The 18,364-nt window shown below is 40.1% G+C and overlaps 2 protein-coding genes across 2 annotated transcripts in view; both read right to left on the reverse strand.

The window, feature by feature from the left end:
- Nucleotides 1-14,072, reverse strand: part of LOC127443758 (zinc finger protein 260-like) — a 30,496-nt gene extending 16,424 nt beyond the window's left edge. Inside the window, exons 1-2 of the mRNA XM_051702614.1 lie at nt 14,058-14,072; nt 388-555 (exon numbers count right to left, since the gene is read on the reverse strand). Coding sequence (XP_051558574.1) covers nt 388-555 — 168 coding nt within the window. The 5' untranslated portion in view covers nt 14,058-14,072. The remainder of the gene's footprint in view (nt 1-387; nt 556-14,057) is intronic.
- Nucleotides 550-16,873, reverse strand: LOC127443761 (uncharacterized). The gene is made up of 2 exons (XM_051702619.1): nt 16,263-16,873; nt 550-3,214 (listed from the first exon to the last, which is right to left on the reverse strand). Exon 2 carries the CDS (start codon nt 2,631-2,633, stop codon nt 1,764-1,766), a length of 870 nt encoding a protein of 289 aa, XP_051558579.1. The 5' UTR covers nt 2,634-3,214; nt 16,263-16,873; the 3' UTR covers nt 550-1,763.
- Nucleotides 16,874-18,364: the final 1,491 nt, after the last annotated feature.

Here is an 18,364-nt window from a genome sequence, read left to right on the forward strand (position 1 = left end):
TAATGAGAAGTTCTGTGTCTGCACTGAAAGTAAGTGATGCCAGACAGCAACAAATCAGAACACTCCCATTATAATGGACAAAGCTGTTTGCACAATGAGAGAGCATGTCAATGATAATGTAGTGTGGATAGCCTTGTCAATTATTATGGGACTGTTGTAGTTTTGCCACGTCATGCTGCCTGCTAGCAGGAGTTCCTGTAGCTCAACTAGTAATGTCACCAAGATTATGGGAATGAATCCCAGGTAACATACTGTACATACTGTATACCTTTATTGCACTGTCAGTTACTTTGGATAAAAGCAAATTTAGAAGCTACTGAGATACTGCTTTGGAATGCATCATTTCATGTGACAGACTCAGGTAAATGATGCTGAACCTGTACAAACCTCTCCGTTCAGTGGATCTCCTCTTTCCCTCAGCTTTGCCTCCAGTAACACCACCTCTTTCTTCAGCTGAGAGATTTCTGTCATCAAATCATCAATATCCAGCATGGACAGATCAGTTCCTACTGATTTACAGCACATCAGATCCACTTGCTCTCTCATGATGAACATCTGAACACAAAGACATCATTAAGAGACACATTTATAATGGTCTGACATGCAGAATGTTGTCTTTGTAATATGATTATGAACGATAGTAGCTGGATCTGCAAAGAACTGCTGTTTTAACTAAATTAACTATATTTAGAGATGATATAAATGTGTTTATTCAGTTTCATTTTGTAGCAGGACAAATAGGGGAGACCAGGGCAAGTTGTCACACTTTTTACTCCAGTGAATATTTCTCAGAGTAGGTTTATATTAAAAGGTCAACTTTGGGATAAACACCTGCATTAAAGCTGATGTGTATATTTCTGTGCCACTAACATCACCAAACGGAATTGCTAAAATAAAACATTTTCACACAACTTTTTCGAACACTTCCCCCTTCTGCTGTTGATCAAACAAGCAGATAGTCCCACCCCAAACTCATGCCAATGGTCGAGTTAATGTTGTTGCGTCAGGATAGATGAGCAAAGTTTTTATAGCACCACAGTGTTTACAGTTAGGAAAAAAATATCTACGAATTGCTAATTTATAGCCGTCTCTGCATATTAAGCTGAGATAGCAGAAAGTATTTTAACATATTAAGAGATTAAATTTAAGTATTGGCTACAAAAAAAACACTACTGAAATTTGTACTGTCATTGCCCCGGAAAACAACAATGGTTCATTAAAGACACGTTGACCACTACAGCAGGGTATGTTGTCACACTAGCTTGTGGAACCTGCTGTTTATTAACAGTGATTTGAGTAGAATGCCTTTGCTTATAAAATCTGAAATACTATCTGAAGTAAAAAATAATAAATAAAAAAAAGCCATGTCCCACAACATATGTTTAAAATGTGTCATATTTAATAACTTCAAGAATAATTTAAACAGTAAAACTGTTGTTATGTAACAAAACAACGCATAAAAATGCAAAATTCTGAAACAAAGTTTTGGCCAACAAAGATTGGAATTTATGAACTGAATGCAAAGTATGAGAGAGAGAGAGAGAGAGAGAGAGAGAGAGAGAGAGAGAGCAAATGAGTGCATCACTTTCACAGTAGTGGCATATGTAGAAAGACAAAAAAAACACTGCAGCCAGACGCATCTCAGTTTACTCTTTGAGAGGTTCATCAAAAAACAAGGCAACAACATCTTTGCACATTTGCTCTTGTTGTTGCAGCCTTTATCCCTCCAGCTTTCCTCTTTTTATTTGTTGAGACAAGTCTCTCTAATCAGAGGGGAGACATTCAAAACGGCAGTCGTCCCTCTCCAGTGTCGTTTGTCTTTGGCAAGGCTGTACATCATCTGTTGTGGGCTCTGGGTCACAGTGTGATGTTGAAGGCTCTAAAGAAGGACACAAAGAATGATCTGGAGTGTCATGGGTGTAGTTGTCCTCAAGGTGAGCATCTGCTGAGCCATTGGATGCAGAAGGGATAGAGTCCATAAGAAAACTGAGAGCAAAATCTGATTCCTCAATAATGTTTGGGTTCAGGGGGAAGATGCCACAGGCCTTGAACCCTTCCATAATGTTGGTTGGGGTGGCAGCCAGGGGCAAGGCAGTAGCAACAATCCCTGGAATATGATGGATGTTAACGCTTCTCCCTGGACCTCCAAGCATCCAACTGTCAATGGCCATGTTGATACATTTCTTAAATGGGCTGAAAACAGACCGTTCCAGAGGCTGTAGGAGGGAACAGTGTGGAGGGAAGGAGAGCGCAACTATTCCATTTGCTTTTGCAAGACTGAGCCCCTCAATGGACAAGTGGCTTGATACATGACTATCAAGAAGCAGGAGGCAGGGCTTCTCCGGGGAGCATTTGGACTGTTGTATAAAATGCTCCAGGAAGTCAACAAGCAATTTCTCCCCTATCCAACAGTTCATATTGGCACCACCGGTGCTTCCGTTGGGTGCACCAGTGAGGAAGTGCTGCCTGAACTGCACCCGAGGGAAAACGAAATAGGGTGGTATCATATTACCGCTGGCCGAGATGGTAAAAGACACGCTAACAAACGGTCTCTTTTCAGCCGATGATTGTGTGAGGGCTTTTCTAGACACCACTCTATCAGTGTCTTTGGGCGGTGGTGACACCAGTCTCATCCATGGTCCAAATATCCTCAGGTTTGAAACTGTGGTGCTCCATCACCTCCTTCAGCTTACTATAAAACATCTCAACATTGCTTCTTTTTAAGTTGCTTGCTCTCAATAGAGTTGGTGGTTCAGGTGTCCTGACGGACAACGTGGGATGTCTCTTTAAAAAGGCAGCAAACCAATCAGCACTGGCTTGCTTATTCTGTCTCCATGATGACGGCATTTGCAATTGGTGACGCTTTGCCAGCTGGTACGTAAATTTTCTGATCGCCTTTGGTGGAAGCGCATAATAAATGTCGGCTGCCCTTGAAATGTAGGAGACCAGTTCCGCCTCATGTTCTGGGTTGAATACTTGTCTTGCACCGGTGAAGCCCACCGTGCAACTCGGATAATCTGCATTTCCCTCAACCTCTTCTCGGGGGATTTTTGTACAGTAGCGGGCAAGAGTCCGATAATTGATGCCAAACTCTTCAGCTGCAGCTCTAATGGTCTTCTTGAATACCAGCACCTGCCTGACAGCTTTCAGCATGGTGTCAGGAGTTGTGTTCGCTCTGTTTGTCTTTCTTTTATAATTCCTCACCATGATTGTGCTGAAAAGGAACAAATGGTTCATTATTATTTAGATATAGCCTACTGTTGTAGCCAGTTTCTTATGAAGTAAAAAGGGCATAATTAATTAAATAAAAGATGTGATCAAGGCAGCTTTTCTGGAAATCTTTGCCATAGCTCACTTTAGCTCAAATTATTTACAATGTAGTGGACGCTAACTAGCTAGCTAGTCTGTCAGCAATCCTTTATCACGACTTGTGGTCAATAATGATAATAGGAGTATATTTTAGGACCGATTTGAGGAATTTTTTTATATTTGATACTTTCCTTCTTAACTTGCAGATTACCAGAAATATAACTAATTGCAGAACCTTTTAAAAATGTACATATCATAAATCTCAACTCTATACTCAGTAAGACAATAATCCCTGTCACACAATGCATTCGCATGTGCAGTTATAATCGAGCAACAGTTGTTTTTTGCATAGTCAAGTATACATGACACAAAATCAAATATCTGAAAGAAGGAAGACAAACAGGCGGGATATATTTTGTGCAAAGATTTGCCAAATTTATACCAGCAAATACAAGACATTTCATTTTGTGATTCACAGACTGACTGGAACATTCTAAAATGCCTAAAATGAATCATGTGACTTAATGTAGCCTACTATTACAAAGACCAGGGAAATACTAATTTATCTCCATCTTTAATAAACGCTATGTTTTGCCAAAAGTACGAAGTTGCAATCCATGAAGACAATATTGTCTGTTAAGCATTTTCATTCAAGTTAAAGCTGAAGTATGTAACTTTTTAGTGTTAAAATACCTCCATCCCAGCTTAATATGCAGAAACAACTATAAGTTAATTTATAGGTTAATTTTCTTGAAAACTGTAAACACCATCTCTGTAGGGCTGGGCGATATGGCCAGAAATTAGGGCTGCCCCCGACCAAAGATTTTCTTAGTGGACTAGTAGTCATCAATTTAAGCCATTAGTCGACAAGTCGCATGTTTATGATATTAATGGGAGGGGGGGGGCAGGCATCAGAAAATGGTTAGAGTTCCAGGGCTGAGAAAGAATAATTAAAATTGCCAACACTGTTCTACATTACAGAGAAATACTAAACCTTTAAATATATCAATTTTACAAGCACACGCACGAAGCGAGCCACAGCGACACCGGCAAAAGCGGTAATGATTCTGACACGCTGATACGGAGGCGTGCAGTCTCGTGGAACACATGCATGTAAAAGGTTCTCACTCTTAGTTTCTGTCTTCTGAATTATATATATATTTTTTTTTTTTTTTTTTTTGCAAGAATAGTATCGTCTATAAGTGCTGTAAATGACCTCAGACATCTCCGTTCAGGAGGTGCTTTGAGTTCAGTTCACTTTCTTTCCACAGAGCAGTTCATTGTGTACGCAACTCTGCAGCCTATACATCTGTGATTAAATCATAAAAGTAATACAAAAACACCTCCAACCATGAGTTATATTTCAGTGATTATTATCATCATAATTATTATTTTTACATTTATAATTGTTTTTATGTCTTCAATTGTGTGAATAATTTTCCGCCTGCATGTTTAGATGGATACTTGCCTGACAGTAAATGGAAAGCTGGTATATTATATATATATATATATATATATATATATATATATATTATTTTTTTGATCACTTCATTATTTTCATGCTTTTTCGTTTCGTTTTGAGTGCAATTTGAATTGTAAATTGTATTTAAGTTTTTCATTTTTTAATAAATTAATTAAATTTTCAACGCAAAATCACTAAAGCAAGAATATTCACCAATCCCTCAGCCCGGGATTTGCCGATGTAATTGGATATTGCAATATATATATATATATATATATATATATATATATATATATATATATATATATATATATATATGAGAGTGAAGGAGGGAACAAAATGAATTTATTCACACACATGATGTATTTTCCCGGACAACGAAATACCCAACCGGCTGAGAATGCACAGATGAAGTAGGTTCTTTGCCAGAGAGATGCTGACAATTGTTGTAAAGCCATCTTTCAAAAAGTTGAACACCACACATTTTAATTGCACTTATTTTTTAATGTTTTTTTCCAGGTTCATTTGAATTTTTAGTTAAAATAAATACAAAAAAAGTTCAAAGTTTGAAATCAAGGTGTCTTGCTTTATTGTGTAGGCTTAACCCTGCTTAACGAAAATTACCCCATAGCACCACCTAGTGTCCAACCAGCAGTAATACCGGACTGGGTATTCGTCGGTTTCCTGTGGAGTTTTTTTTTTCTGCGACCAACCGACCAATCAAAACTTGGTCGACCAAGACTCTTTTCGTCAACTAACGCTTGGTCGACTATCAGGGGGCAGCCCTACCAAAAATACAGTTGTGCTCAAAAGTTTGCATACCCTGGCAGAAATTGTGACATTTTGGCATTGATTTTGAAAATATGACTGATCATGCAAAAAAACTTATTTAAGGATAGTGATCATATGAAGCCATTTATTATCACATAGTTGTTTGGCTCCTTTTGAAATCATAATGATAACAGAAATCATCCAAATGGCCCTGATCAAAAGTTTACATACCCTTGAATGTTTGGCCTTATTACAGACACACAAGGTGACACACACAGGTTTAAATGGCAATTAAAGGTTAATTTCCCACACCTGTGGCTTTTTAAATTGCAATTAGTGTCTGTGTATAAATAGTCAATGAGTTTGTTAGCTCTCACGTGGATGCACTGAGCAGGCTAGATACTGAGCCATGGGGAGCAGAAAAGAACTGTCAAAAGACCTGCGTAACAAGGTAATGGAACTTTATAACAATGGAAAAGGATATAAAAATATATCCAAAGCCTTGAAAATGCCAGTCAGTACTGTTCAATCACTTATTAAGAAGTGGAAAATTCAGGGATCTCTTGATACCAAGCCAAGGTCAGGTAGACCAAGAAAGATTTCAGCCACAACTGCCTGAAGAATTGTTCAGGATATAAAGTAAAACCCACAGGTAACCTCAGGAGAAATACAGGCTGCTCTGGAAAAAGACAGTGTGGTTGTTTCAAGGAGCACAATACAACGATACTTGAACAAAAATGAGCTGCATGGTCGAGTTGCCAGAAAGAAGCCTTTACTGCGACAATGCCACAAAAAAGCCCAGTTACAATATGCCCGACAACACCTTGACATGCCTCACAGCTTCTGGCACACTGTAATTTGGAGTGACGAGACCAAAATAGAGCTTTATGGTCAGAAACATAAGCGATATGTTTGGAGAGGGGTCAACAAGGCCTATAGTGAAAAGAATACCATCCCCACTGTGAAGCATGGTGGTGACTCATTGATGTTTTGGGGTGTGTGAGCTCTAAAGGCACAGGGAATCTTGTGAAAATTGATGGCAAGATGAATGCAGCATGTTATCAGAAAATACTGGCAGACAATTTGCATTACTCTGCATGAAAGCTGCGCATGGGACGCTCTTGGACTTTCCAGCATGACAATGACCCTAAGCACAAAGCCAAGTTGACCCTCCAGTGGTTACAGCAGAAAAAGGTGAAGGTTCTGGAGTGGCCATCACAGTCTCCTGACCTTAATATCATCGAGCCACTCTGGGGAGATCTCAAACGTGCGGTTCATGCAAGACGACCAAAGACTTTGCATGACCTGGAGGCGTTTTGCCAAGACGAATGGGCAGCTTTACCACCTGCAAGAATTTGGGGCCTCATAGACAACTATTACAAAAGACTGCACGCTGTCATTGATGCTAGATGGGGCAATACACAGTATTAAGAACTAAGGGTATGCAGACTTTTGAACAGGGGTCATTTCATGTTTTTCTTTGTTGCCATGTTTTGTTTTATGATTGTGTCATTCTGTTATAACCTACAGTTGAATATGAATCCCATAAGAAATAAAAGAAATGTGTTTTGCCTGCTCACTCATGTTTTCTTTAAAAATGGTACATATATTACCAATTCTCCAAGAGTATGCAAACTGTATTATCACAATATTCTGTTTCATACAATTCGATATCAATATTTATCATAACAAACTCACATTTGCATACTGCAATTTGTTTCGAATTTCAAGTTGGCAAATGAAAAAAAAAAAGCCTAGAGTCAAAATAGTCTATACAAAACTACATTGGGGGCCCAGAGACAGCCAAAGCATTGGTAGAAGATCCCTTAGACACCAAAATATTAAAATATTTTATAGAGTTTATCAATCAAGTGCAGTTGGATATGAATGTTAAAAGATAATCTGTTCGCTTTGAAGCATAATGACAGCATATCATTTTAACATTCAAATTATGTGTATATTCTGTAACATTCAGATAGCAAGTATGGGGGCATATAAGCCTTTGTGACTGAGGAATGATACTGTAGGGTGTTCAGGAGTATCCCCTGAGAGAAAATTTAGAAAATGTAAAAGTCTGAATGGAACATTTTTATATTTTCATTAAGGAAAGACTAGGCCACAAACTAGTAATTTTATTGTCTTTCCATGTCATCCATGCTAGAGATGATGACATCTGATTTTCACAAAATTAGAACATAAATCTAAGTTTATTATTAAAGGCTCATAACATGCTGATTAATAAAGCTAAATTAAGGAGCTCTGGAACCACGCTAACTTATGCGGCACCTCATGTTCTGACTCAAGATGGCGCCGAGTATGGTTGCTGTGTTGCGAGCTCCGAGTCAACATTGTAGTTTTTTGTTTTTGTTTAAAATTCTTGTGTTTTTTGTCTTGGATGTTGTCTGCCTTATTGTCTATAACAGACAAACACTTTTGGACATTGGTTCTGCAATTGCACACCGTAAACCGGACTTCAAATTCCTCAATGCCGACCCGCTGTTTACAAACACGGCAGTGGAGCCCTTTGTCTGGGCAGCCAGGCCGCAGAAAAGCAGAAGAAAAAGGGGGGAATAGAGCCGGCGTTCTCATCAGAGTAAGACGTTGAGCAAATCGACCCCCGCTACCCAGTATTCTACTGGCAAATGTTCAGTCTCTGGATAACAAGCTCTGTGAGCTGAGAGCGCGGATCTCTTACCAACGAGAGACGAGGGACTGCTGCATTATCTGCCTTACAGAAACTTGGAAACTTGGATGTCTGCTGAGATTCCAGACAGAGCGAAAGACCTCTCAGGTAAAAGCAGAGGTGGTGGTGTATGTTTTATGATCAACAAATCCTGGTGTGATCAGAGGAACGTACATTCTATCAAATCTTTCTGCTCTCCTGATCTGGAATTTCTCATGCTTCTGTGTCGACCATTCTGGCTACCGAGGGAATTCACAGCGGTCATTATCACAGCTGTGTACATCCCCCCACAAGCTGACACAGACCGGGCACTCAAGGAACTGTATGGGATTATAAGCAGGAAACCGCGCACCCTGAGGCCGCGTTCATTATGACCGGGGACTTTAATAAAGCCAATCTCAAATCAATCGCACCAAAATACCACCAACACATCAGTTTCAACACACGAGGGGACCAGGTTTTGGACCATTGCTACTCTCCCTTCCGGGATGGCTACAAATCCCTCCCCTGCCCACCATTTGGCAAATCGGACCTGAAAAAGCAGGAAGCACCCACCCTCAGAACGATCCAGTGCTGGTCAGACCAATCAGACTCTATGCTACAAGACTGTTTTGATCACGCGGACTGGGAGATGTTCCGGTCCGCCACTGATGACGACATGGAGCTTTACGTTGATAGCGTAACATGTTTCATCAGAAAGTACAGAGACGATGTTGTTCCGACCAAAACAATACGGATCTACCCCAACCAGAAACCCTGGATTAATAGCGATGTTCGCGCGGCACTTGATGCGCGGACCTCCGCTTTTAATTCCGGGAACGCGGAGGAGCATAAACAAGCCAGTTATGCCCTCCGCAAAACTATTAGAGCAGCAAAACGCCATTACAGGAACAAGATTAAAGGACAGTTTAACACCACCAATTCTAGAAGCATGTGGCAGGGAATTAATATCATCACAGACTTTAAAGGGTTTAAAAACTCTGCTGTGAACACCACTGCCTCGCTCCTGGATGAGCTAAATAATTTTTATGCTCGTTTTGATAGAAATAACACCGCCCTCGCAGAGAGAGCTCTCACGGCCAAAGCTACAGAGGTTAGTTCACTCTCCGTCTCTGTAGTGGATGTAACTCGATCCTTCCGACGGGTGAATATCCATAAAGCCGCGGGTCCAGATGGTATTCCGGGCTGCATCATCAGAGTGCGCGAACCAACTGGCTGGTGTTTTTACAGACATTTTCAACCTTTCCCTCTCTTTGTCTGTGGTCCCCACATGCTTCAAAACATCCACCATTGTGCCTGTACCAAAGCAATCCAAAATCACTTGCTTAAATGACTGGCGTCCTGTTGCTCTGACTCCCATCATCAGCAAATGCTTTGAGAGACAAATCAGAGATTACATCTGCTCTGTGCTGCCTCCCTCACTGGACCCATTGCAGTTTGCTTACTGCAACAACTGCTCCACTGATGATGCCATTGCATCTACACTACACCCTGGTATCTCCCACCTGGAAAAAAAGAACACTTACGTGAGAATGCTGTTTGTAGACTACAGCTCAGCATTCAACACCATAGTGCCCTCCAAGCTTGATGAGAAACTATGAGCTCTGGGCTTAAACAGCTTGCTGTGCAGCTGGATCCTGGACTTCCTTTCAAGCAGATGTCAGGTGGTTAGAATGGGCAGTAACATCTCATCACTGACCCTCAACACTGGAGCCCCACAGGGCTGTGTTCTCAGCCCACTCCTGTATTCCCTGTACACACATGACTGTGTGGCAACACATAGCTCCAAAGCCATCATTAAGTTTGCTGATGATACGACGGTGGTGGGTCTGATCACTGACAATGATGAAACAGCCTACAGCGAGGAGGTGCACACTCTGACACACTGGTGTCAGGAGCACAACCTCTCCCTCAACGTCAGTAAGACAAAGGAGCTTGTGGTAGACTTCAGGAGAAGAGAAAGAGAACACAGCCCCATTACCATCAATGGAGCACCAGTGGAGAGAGTCAACAGCTTCAAGTTCCTGGGTGTCCACATCACTGAGGAACTCACATGGTCCATCCACACTGAAGCCGTTGTGAAGAAGGCTCATCAGCGCCTCTTCTTCCTGAGACGGGTGAGGAAGTTTGGAATGAACTGCCACATCCTCACACGGTTCTACACCTGCACTGTAGAGAGCATCCTGACTGGCTGCATCTCCACCTGGTACGGCAATAGCACCGCCCACAACCGCAAATCCCTGCAAAGGGTGGTGCGAACTGCCAGACACATCATCGGAGGTGAGCTTCCCTCCCTCCAGGACATATATATACCAGGCAGTGTGTGAAGAAGCTCGGAGGATCAGAGACTCCAGCCACCCGAGCCATGGGCTGTTCTCACTGCTACCATCAGGTAGGCGGTATCGCAGCATCAGGACCCGCACCAGCAGACTTCATGATAGCTTCTTCCCCCAAGCAATCTGACTTTTGAACTCTTGATCTCCCACGATCAAAATACATCAGCACTGCACTTTATTACTCTTACTCTTATATCTCACACCGGACTGTCATAAATTATATTCTCTCTTAACAACACACTGGCAACTTACTATCAACAGACAGCCTGAATGTCAATACAGTACAATACAACCTACTGTATATTCTATATATACTATATATACTTTTTTTATTGAATAATGTGTATCTACAGGTGCATCTCAATAAATTAGAATGTCGTGGAAAAGTTCATTTATTTCAGTAATTCAACTCAAATTGTGAAACTCGTGTATTAAATAAATTCAGTGCACACAGACTGAAGTAGTTTAAGTCTTTGGTTCTTTTAATTGTGATGATTTTAGCTCACATTTAACAAAAACCCACCAATTCACTCTCTCAAACAATTAGAATATGGTGACATGCCAATCAGCTAATCAACTCAAAACACCTGCAAAGGTTTCCTGAGCCTTCAAAATGGTCTCTCAGTTTGGTTCACTAGGCTACACAATCATGGGGAAGACTGCTGATCTGACAGTTGTCCAGAAGACAATCATTGACACCCTTCACAAGGAGGGTAAGCCACAAACATTCATTGCCAAAGAAGCTGGCTGTTCACAGAGTGCTGTATCCAAGCATGTTAACAGAAAGTTGAGTGGAAGGAAAAAGTGTGGAAGAAAAAGATGCACAACCAACCGAGAGAACCGCAGCCTTATGACTGTCAAGCAAAATCGATTCAAGAATTTGGGTGAACTTCACAAGGAATGGACTGAGGCTGGGGTCAAGGCATCAAGAGCCACCACACACAGACATGTCAAGGAATTTGGCTACAGTTGTCGTATTCCTCTTGTTAAGCCACTCCTGAACCACAGACAACGTCAAAGGCGTCTTACCTGGGCTAAGGAGAAGAAGAACTGGACTGTTGCCCAGTGTTCCAAAGTCCTCTTTTCAGATGAGAGCAAGTGTTGTATTTCATTTGGAAACCAAGGTCCTAGAGTCTGGAGGAAGGGTGGAGAAGCTCATAGCCCAAGTTGCTTGAAGTCCAGTGTTAAGTTTCCACAGTCTGTGATTTGGGGTGCAATGTCATCTGCTGGTGTAGGTCCATTGTGTTTTTTGAAAACCAAAGTCACTGCACCCGTTTACCAAGAAATTTTGGAGCACTTCATGCTTCCTTCTGCTGACCAGCTTTTTAAAGATGCTGATTTCATTTTCCAGCAGGATTTGGCACTTGCCCACACTGCCAAAAGTACCAAAAGTTGGTTAAATGACCATGGTGTTGGTGTGCTTGACTGGCCAGTAAACTCACCAGACCTAAACCCCATAGAGAAACTATGGGGTATTGTCAAGAGGAAAATGAGAAACAAGAGACCAAAAAATGCAGATGAGCTGAAGGCCACTGTCAAAGAAACCTGGGCTTCCATACCACCTCAGCAGTGCCACAAACTGATCACCTCCATGCCATGCCGAATTGAAGCAGTAATTAAAGCAAAAGGAGCCCCTACCAAGTATTGAGTACATATACCGTCAATGAACATACTTTCCAGAAGGCCAACAATTCACTAAAAATGTTTTTTTTATTGGTCTTATGATGTATTCTAATTTTTTGAGATAGTGAATTGGTGGGTTTTTGTTAAATGTGAGCCAAAATCATCACAATTAAAAGAACCAAAGACTTAAACTACTTCAGTCTGTGTGCATTGAATTTATTTAATACACGAGTTTCACAATTTGAGTTGAATTACTGAAATAAATGAACTTTTCCACAACATTCTAATTTATTGAGATGCACCTGTATAGTGTGTATTGTATACTGTACAGTGTATGTTATTATTTGTATATTGTTGTGTGTAATTATGTGTATGTTAGACTTTAAATTGTGTTGTGTTACTTTGATGTTATTGTAAATTGGTATATGTCTCATCACTGTCACGACTGCTATGTTGATCGGAACTGCACCCAAGAATTTCACACACCATTGCACTTGTGTATATGGCTGTGTGACAATAAAATTGATTTGATTTGATTTTGATATCTGAGAAAGCCTAACTGCTTGCGTTTTCAGCAACATGCACCTGATCTTCTTGATGTAGAACACAGGCAAAATATGGAAAATTACTCAAAAGCTCATCATTGATATCGTGGATTTTTTAATCACAATAAATATCGAGATAGGGCTGGTTGATAAAACTATGTCTCTGTGGCGCTATAAAAATTTGAGAGACCTGCTTAGACCTGCCCCAACAACATTACTCATAAAATGGTGTGAGTTAGGGGGTGGGACTAACTCTTTGTTTTAATCAACGGTAGATGAGGTGCATATTCAGAAACCTCTTTTGAAAAAGCTTTTTATTTTTGCAATTCCATTTGTTGGCGCTAGTGTAACAGAAATGACATATTTCAGCTTTAAGGACATTAAGCCGTTTCTTTTGTTTTTTGAAAAATGACAAAATAAGTACATTATGCCGTATAATAGGTTTTTATGGCAGAGAAAATGCTAATATATAATAATGTATTTAGTGTTGTGGTTTAAATAGAGTGTAATTTATGACAGTCGGCAACCCTAGTCGCGCGCCACCTGTCTTTTGGTGCAAGCATTCGCACAACGCTGAGAAAAGTTGTGGTGTGATTAAGGTGTATACACGCTGGACGAAGCTGAGGTACAATCACATTAAATCTAGGTCTGTTAGTCTGACTTCGCTAAAATGATTTCGGTTGGAATAAAGCATTTAGAAAACATTTTAAAAAACAAATTATTGTTTTAGTTTGACTGAAATCAAACTTTTAAATTCCATGTAAAAGTACTCACAGAAGCGACTGTAACAGTGAATGGGGGCAACTAACACTTTAAAAAACATTTATACACTGTATCTCAAATAATAGCACACCTTGAAGTATCATACTAAATTCTGTTTAAAGCGAAAGTCAAGTCACGTTACAATATATGTACCTACTTTCTAATTATTTTAAATGAGCTAGACTAAACTCTTTGTACTAAAACATACTGATTGGCTGATAAAGCTGAAGTCATACACTTAGGTTGAAGTCATTAAAACACATTTAACTATTCCACAGATTTCATATTAGAAACTATAGTTTTGGCAAGTCGCTTAGGACATCTATTTTGTGCATGATGCGAGTAATTTTTCCAACAATTGTTTACAGACAGATTGTTTCACTTTTAATTGACTATACCACAATTCCAGTGGGTCAGAAGTTTACATACACTAAGTTAACTGTGCCTTTAAGCAGCTTGGAAAATTCCAGAAAATGATGTCAAGCCTGTAGAGAAATAGCCAATTAGCTTCTGATAGGAGGTGTACTGAATTGGAGGTGTACCTTTGGATGTATTTTATGGCCTACCTTCAAACTCAGAGCTAAGACCTCAGAAAAAAAATTATGGACCTCCACAAGTCTGGTTCATCTTTGGGAGCAATTTCCAAACGCCTGAAGGTACCACGTTCATCTGTACAAACAATAGTATGCAAGTATAAACACCATGGGACCACACAGCCATCACACCGCTCAAGAAGGAGATGCATTCTGTCTCCTAGAGATGAACGTAGTTTGGTGCGAAAAGTGCAAATCAATCCCAGAACAACAGGAAAGGACCTTGTGAAGATGCTGGAGGAAACAGGTAGACGAGTATCTATATCCACAGTAAAACGAGTCCTATATCAACATAACCTAAAAGGCTGCTCAGCAAGGAAGAAGCCACTTCTCCAAAACTGCCATAAAAAAGCCAGACTACAGTTTGCAAGTGCACATGGGGACAAAGATCTTACTTTTTGGAAAAATGTCCTCTGGTCTGATGAAACAGAAATCTAACTGTTTGGTCATAATGATCATCGTTATGTTTGGAGGAAAAAGGGTGAGGCTTGCAAGCCGAAGAACACCATCCCAACCGTGAAGCATGGGGGTGGCAGCATCATATTGTGGGGGTGCTTTGCTGCAGGAGGGACTGGTGCACTTCACAAAATAGATGGCTTCATGAGGAAGGAAAATGATGTGGATATATTGAAGCAACATCTCAAGACATCAGTCAGGAAGTTAAAGCTCGGTCGCAAATGGGTCTTCCAAATGGACAATGACCCCAAGCATACCTCCAAAGTTGTGGCAAAATGGCTTAAGAACAACAAAGTCAAGGTATTGGAGTGGCCATCACAAAGCCCTGACCTCAATCTGATAGAAAATTTGTGGGCAGAACTGAAAAAGCGTGTGCGAGCAAGGAGGCCTACAAACCTGACTCAGTTACACCAGTTCTGTCTGGAGGAATGGGACAAAATTCCAGCAACTTATTGTGAGAAGCTTGTGGAAGGATACCCAAAACATTTGACCCAAGTTAAACAATTTAAAGACAATGCTACCAAATACTAACAAAGTGTATGTAAACTTCTGACCCACTGGGAATGTGATGAAAGAAATAAAAGCTGAAATAAATCATTCTCTACTATTATTCTGACATTCCACATTCTTAAAATAAAGTAGTGATCCTAACTGACCTAAGACAGGGAATGTTTTCTATCATTAAATGTCAGGAATTGTGAAAAACTGAGTTTAAATGGATTTGGCTATGGGGTATGTAAACTTCTGACTTCAACTGTAAATCAAGAATGGTCTTTATACTTTAATGAATAAGTATCATTTGAAATTTTAAAGATTTATTCTTTCAAATCGATCATTTTTATTTCACAATTAGTTATATAATCGCCACTGACTTCACATTGATGATGAAATCTTGTATGGTAGCTGTGAGTGACAGTGTAAAGGCCAAAACATACTTCATGCAAGTACGCAAACGCGAGCGCTTGGCCAACATGTGGTCCCGTTGTACATACATTACGTATGCTCTTGCGTTACTCTCGCGGTTACAAACCTCAGACCACAAGAGAGCAATAGATTTTTTTTTTAGGCGTGACCTCGAAACAGGAAAATTCTGCTTTTCAACCTATGAGGAGACCAGTTTCATTAAGAGTTCCATTCATTCAAACAGCTGTCAGTTAAGCCATTAACTGATTATGCAGCAAGTCAACTGCCTACGTTTTCGGATGCAGCCCGGATTTTTCTGAAAATATTCAACTCAAATTGCTTCCGGAGTCCGCATGACAGTTGTTGACTGAAAGAAGAAAATCTGCTAGCGCCCCTTGTGGCAACGCTGAGAATGCAGCGCGTACTTGCGTTGTGTTATGAATTGAGCGCTGACACATTTCACAAAGCAACGACGCGTAAAATCGAGCTTGTTTGGCAAGATGCGTCTGCGTTAATGTACTTGCACAGAGTATGTTTGGGCCTTAAGAATCGATCATTCATGTTAACGGTTGAGTTTAAATTCAAACGCATGTCAACTTTAGACAGCAGCAGAAAAAGTCACTTGTATACTGCAAAATCAGTTGAATTGCACATTTCTCAAAGAGAAATTATCACACTTGACTTGAATAAACGTCATCACATTAATCTGATTATGATCGAATAAATCAAATGTGTTAAAAATGAACCCACTCTGCCCTACACCACTGTTCATATTATGATTAGAAGACAATATTCAGTCGCAGAATTCAAACGTCTTACCGCTGTCAATCACAATTGAGTAGTCAGATGATCTTCAGTGTCCACGTGACTCCAGCCTTCCCGCCACTTAACAGACACAATGAAAACGCAACATATTGAACCGAATCCAGGGTGGATTTAAACCTAACGATTATTAACGCTTATTATCGCCACAGCAAAGATATAAACGTAGAGGATATATCGGCATATGAACGTTTATTCATGTATATTTCACTTACTAAAACATTCATAACATAGCTCACGTGTGCAATTTTATGTTTTATTTATTTACTCAACAGACATTACAGAAATAGTGATGCTATTGGAATTTATAGAGAATAAAATTCCCAAATAATGTCCTTATTAAGACGGTTTTAAACTAGGCGTTAAAAACCAATATAGTTCCTAGAGAAAACACATTTGTGTACATTACAGCCCACGTGACAACCAGACCAGGAATCCCTTGTAATTATATCATTTATCACATTTACATTGAGCCGCTGGCTTTAAAATAAACACGATGTTCTCAGATTTCTGCTCATTTCTATTTTCAAAGCGTCCAGCACACAACAGCGAGATACGACGACAAAAACATTCGTTTCAGTCATTAAAACAACGGTGAAAGAAACACAAACGAGCACATAAAACACATTTAAGCCATAAAAACATGTAAAACACATGAAATTAAATATTTAACACAAAAAACACGCACCGGCTGAGTGTTCAGCCCGTGAGGACACTTCCGCGCATGCGCACTGCAGACAGACAGACAGACACACACACACACACACACACCCCTCTAGCGGCCGGACGGTCACACTTCTTCTTTGGGTTTTATGGCGGTTGGCAAACAAACATTGGTGCATTTCCGCCATCTACAGGGAAGAAGTGTGGAGCATTGATGTTAAAGGTAAATAAAGCTAGAGATTGATGATAAAACTATACAAAATTGTATTAATCAGATCTGTTGCTTTTAAATAGTCTAACAGAGCCTTAAGCCCTATTCGGATGCCAATTGTTTCTCAGTGTGATGTCTGTAAATGTACATTTTCATGGCTCCTCTGTGATAAAAGTGAGACTTTTTGTCGATCACATGATTGCAGTTGCACATGTTATATGGAAAATTCATCAGTCCACAAACTGTGTCCTCTGTATTTGCATTTAAATATGTTTGGGATTACACTAAAGTGTAAGTTTTTAAAGCATGAGGGAACTGCACTGCAAAGCACTGCGGACATTTACAGTGCACATTTTCACATCCGGAACAAGACAAAATTCTTGCGAAGAGCAATTAAACTAATCAAGAAACTATAGGGACAAGACAGCCAAATAATTCTGTCAATTGGGGTACGTGTAACGAATGCAGGAAGAGTCAAGAGAACAGGATCTAAGTGCAGCTTTACTTTAATAAAAGTGTGTGAAAAAGCTCGGAGGATCATCAGAGACTCCAGCCACCCGAGCCATGGGCTGTTCTCACTGCTACCATCAGGCAGTCGGTATCGCAGCATCAGGACCCGCACCAGCCGACTACATGACAGCTTCTTCCCCCAAGCAATCAGACTTTTGAACTCTTGATCGATCATGATACATATATCAGCATTGCACTTTATTAGCCTCAGAATGGACGCACATTTTATACTCCACTTAATAACACACTGGCAACTGACTATCAACTGACAGGTGAATGTCAACACAACACTTCATATTTTTTGTGCATACTGTTGATATTATTAGGTTTATATTGTATATTGTGTTGTGTAACAAGATGTGTAAACTGTGTTATGTGTAAATCAGATGTTTATTGTAATTGTCATACTGCTATGTTGCTTGGAACTGCACACAAGACTTTCACCCACTGTTGCACTTGTGTATATGGTTGAGTGACAATAATGGGATTTGATTTGATTGATTTGATAAGAAAACCAGTCCAGATACAAAACTTTGAAAACACAGGAACAAAACTAAACTAAACTAAACTAAAACTCAGGAACAGAACAAACATCACATCCATGGGGGTAACAGGGAACAACAACTGACAAAGACACAAGCAAACACAAGGACATTAAATACATTGGGGCAAACAAGGTAAACGAGAAACAGCTGGGAACAATCAGGGCAGGACC

Source organism: Myxocyprinus asiaticus, chromosome 7 (assembly GCF_019703515.2).
Source record: "Myxocyprinus asiaticus isolate MX2 ecotype Aquarium Trade chromosome 7, UBuf_Myxa_2, whole genome shotgun sequence".
Taxonomy (NCBI): Eukaryota; Metazoa; Chordata; class Actinopteri; order Cypriniformes; family Catostomidae; genus Myxocyprinus; species Myxocyprinus asiaticus.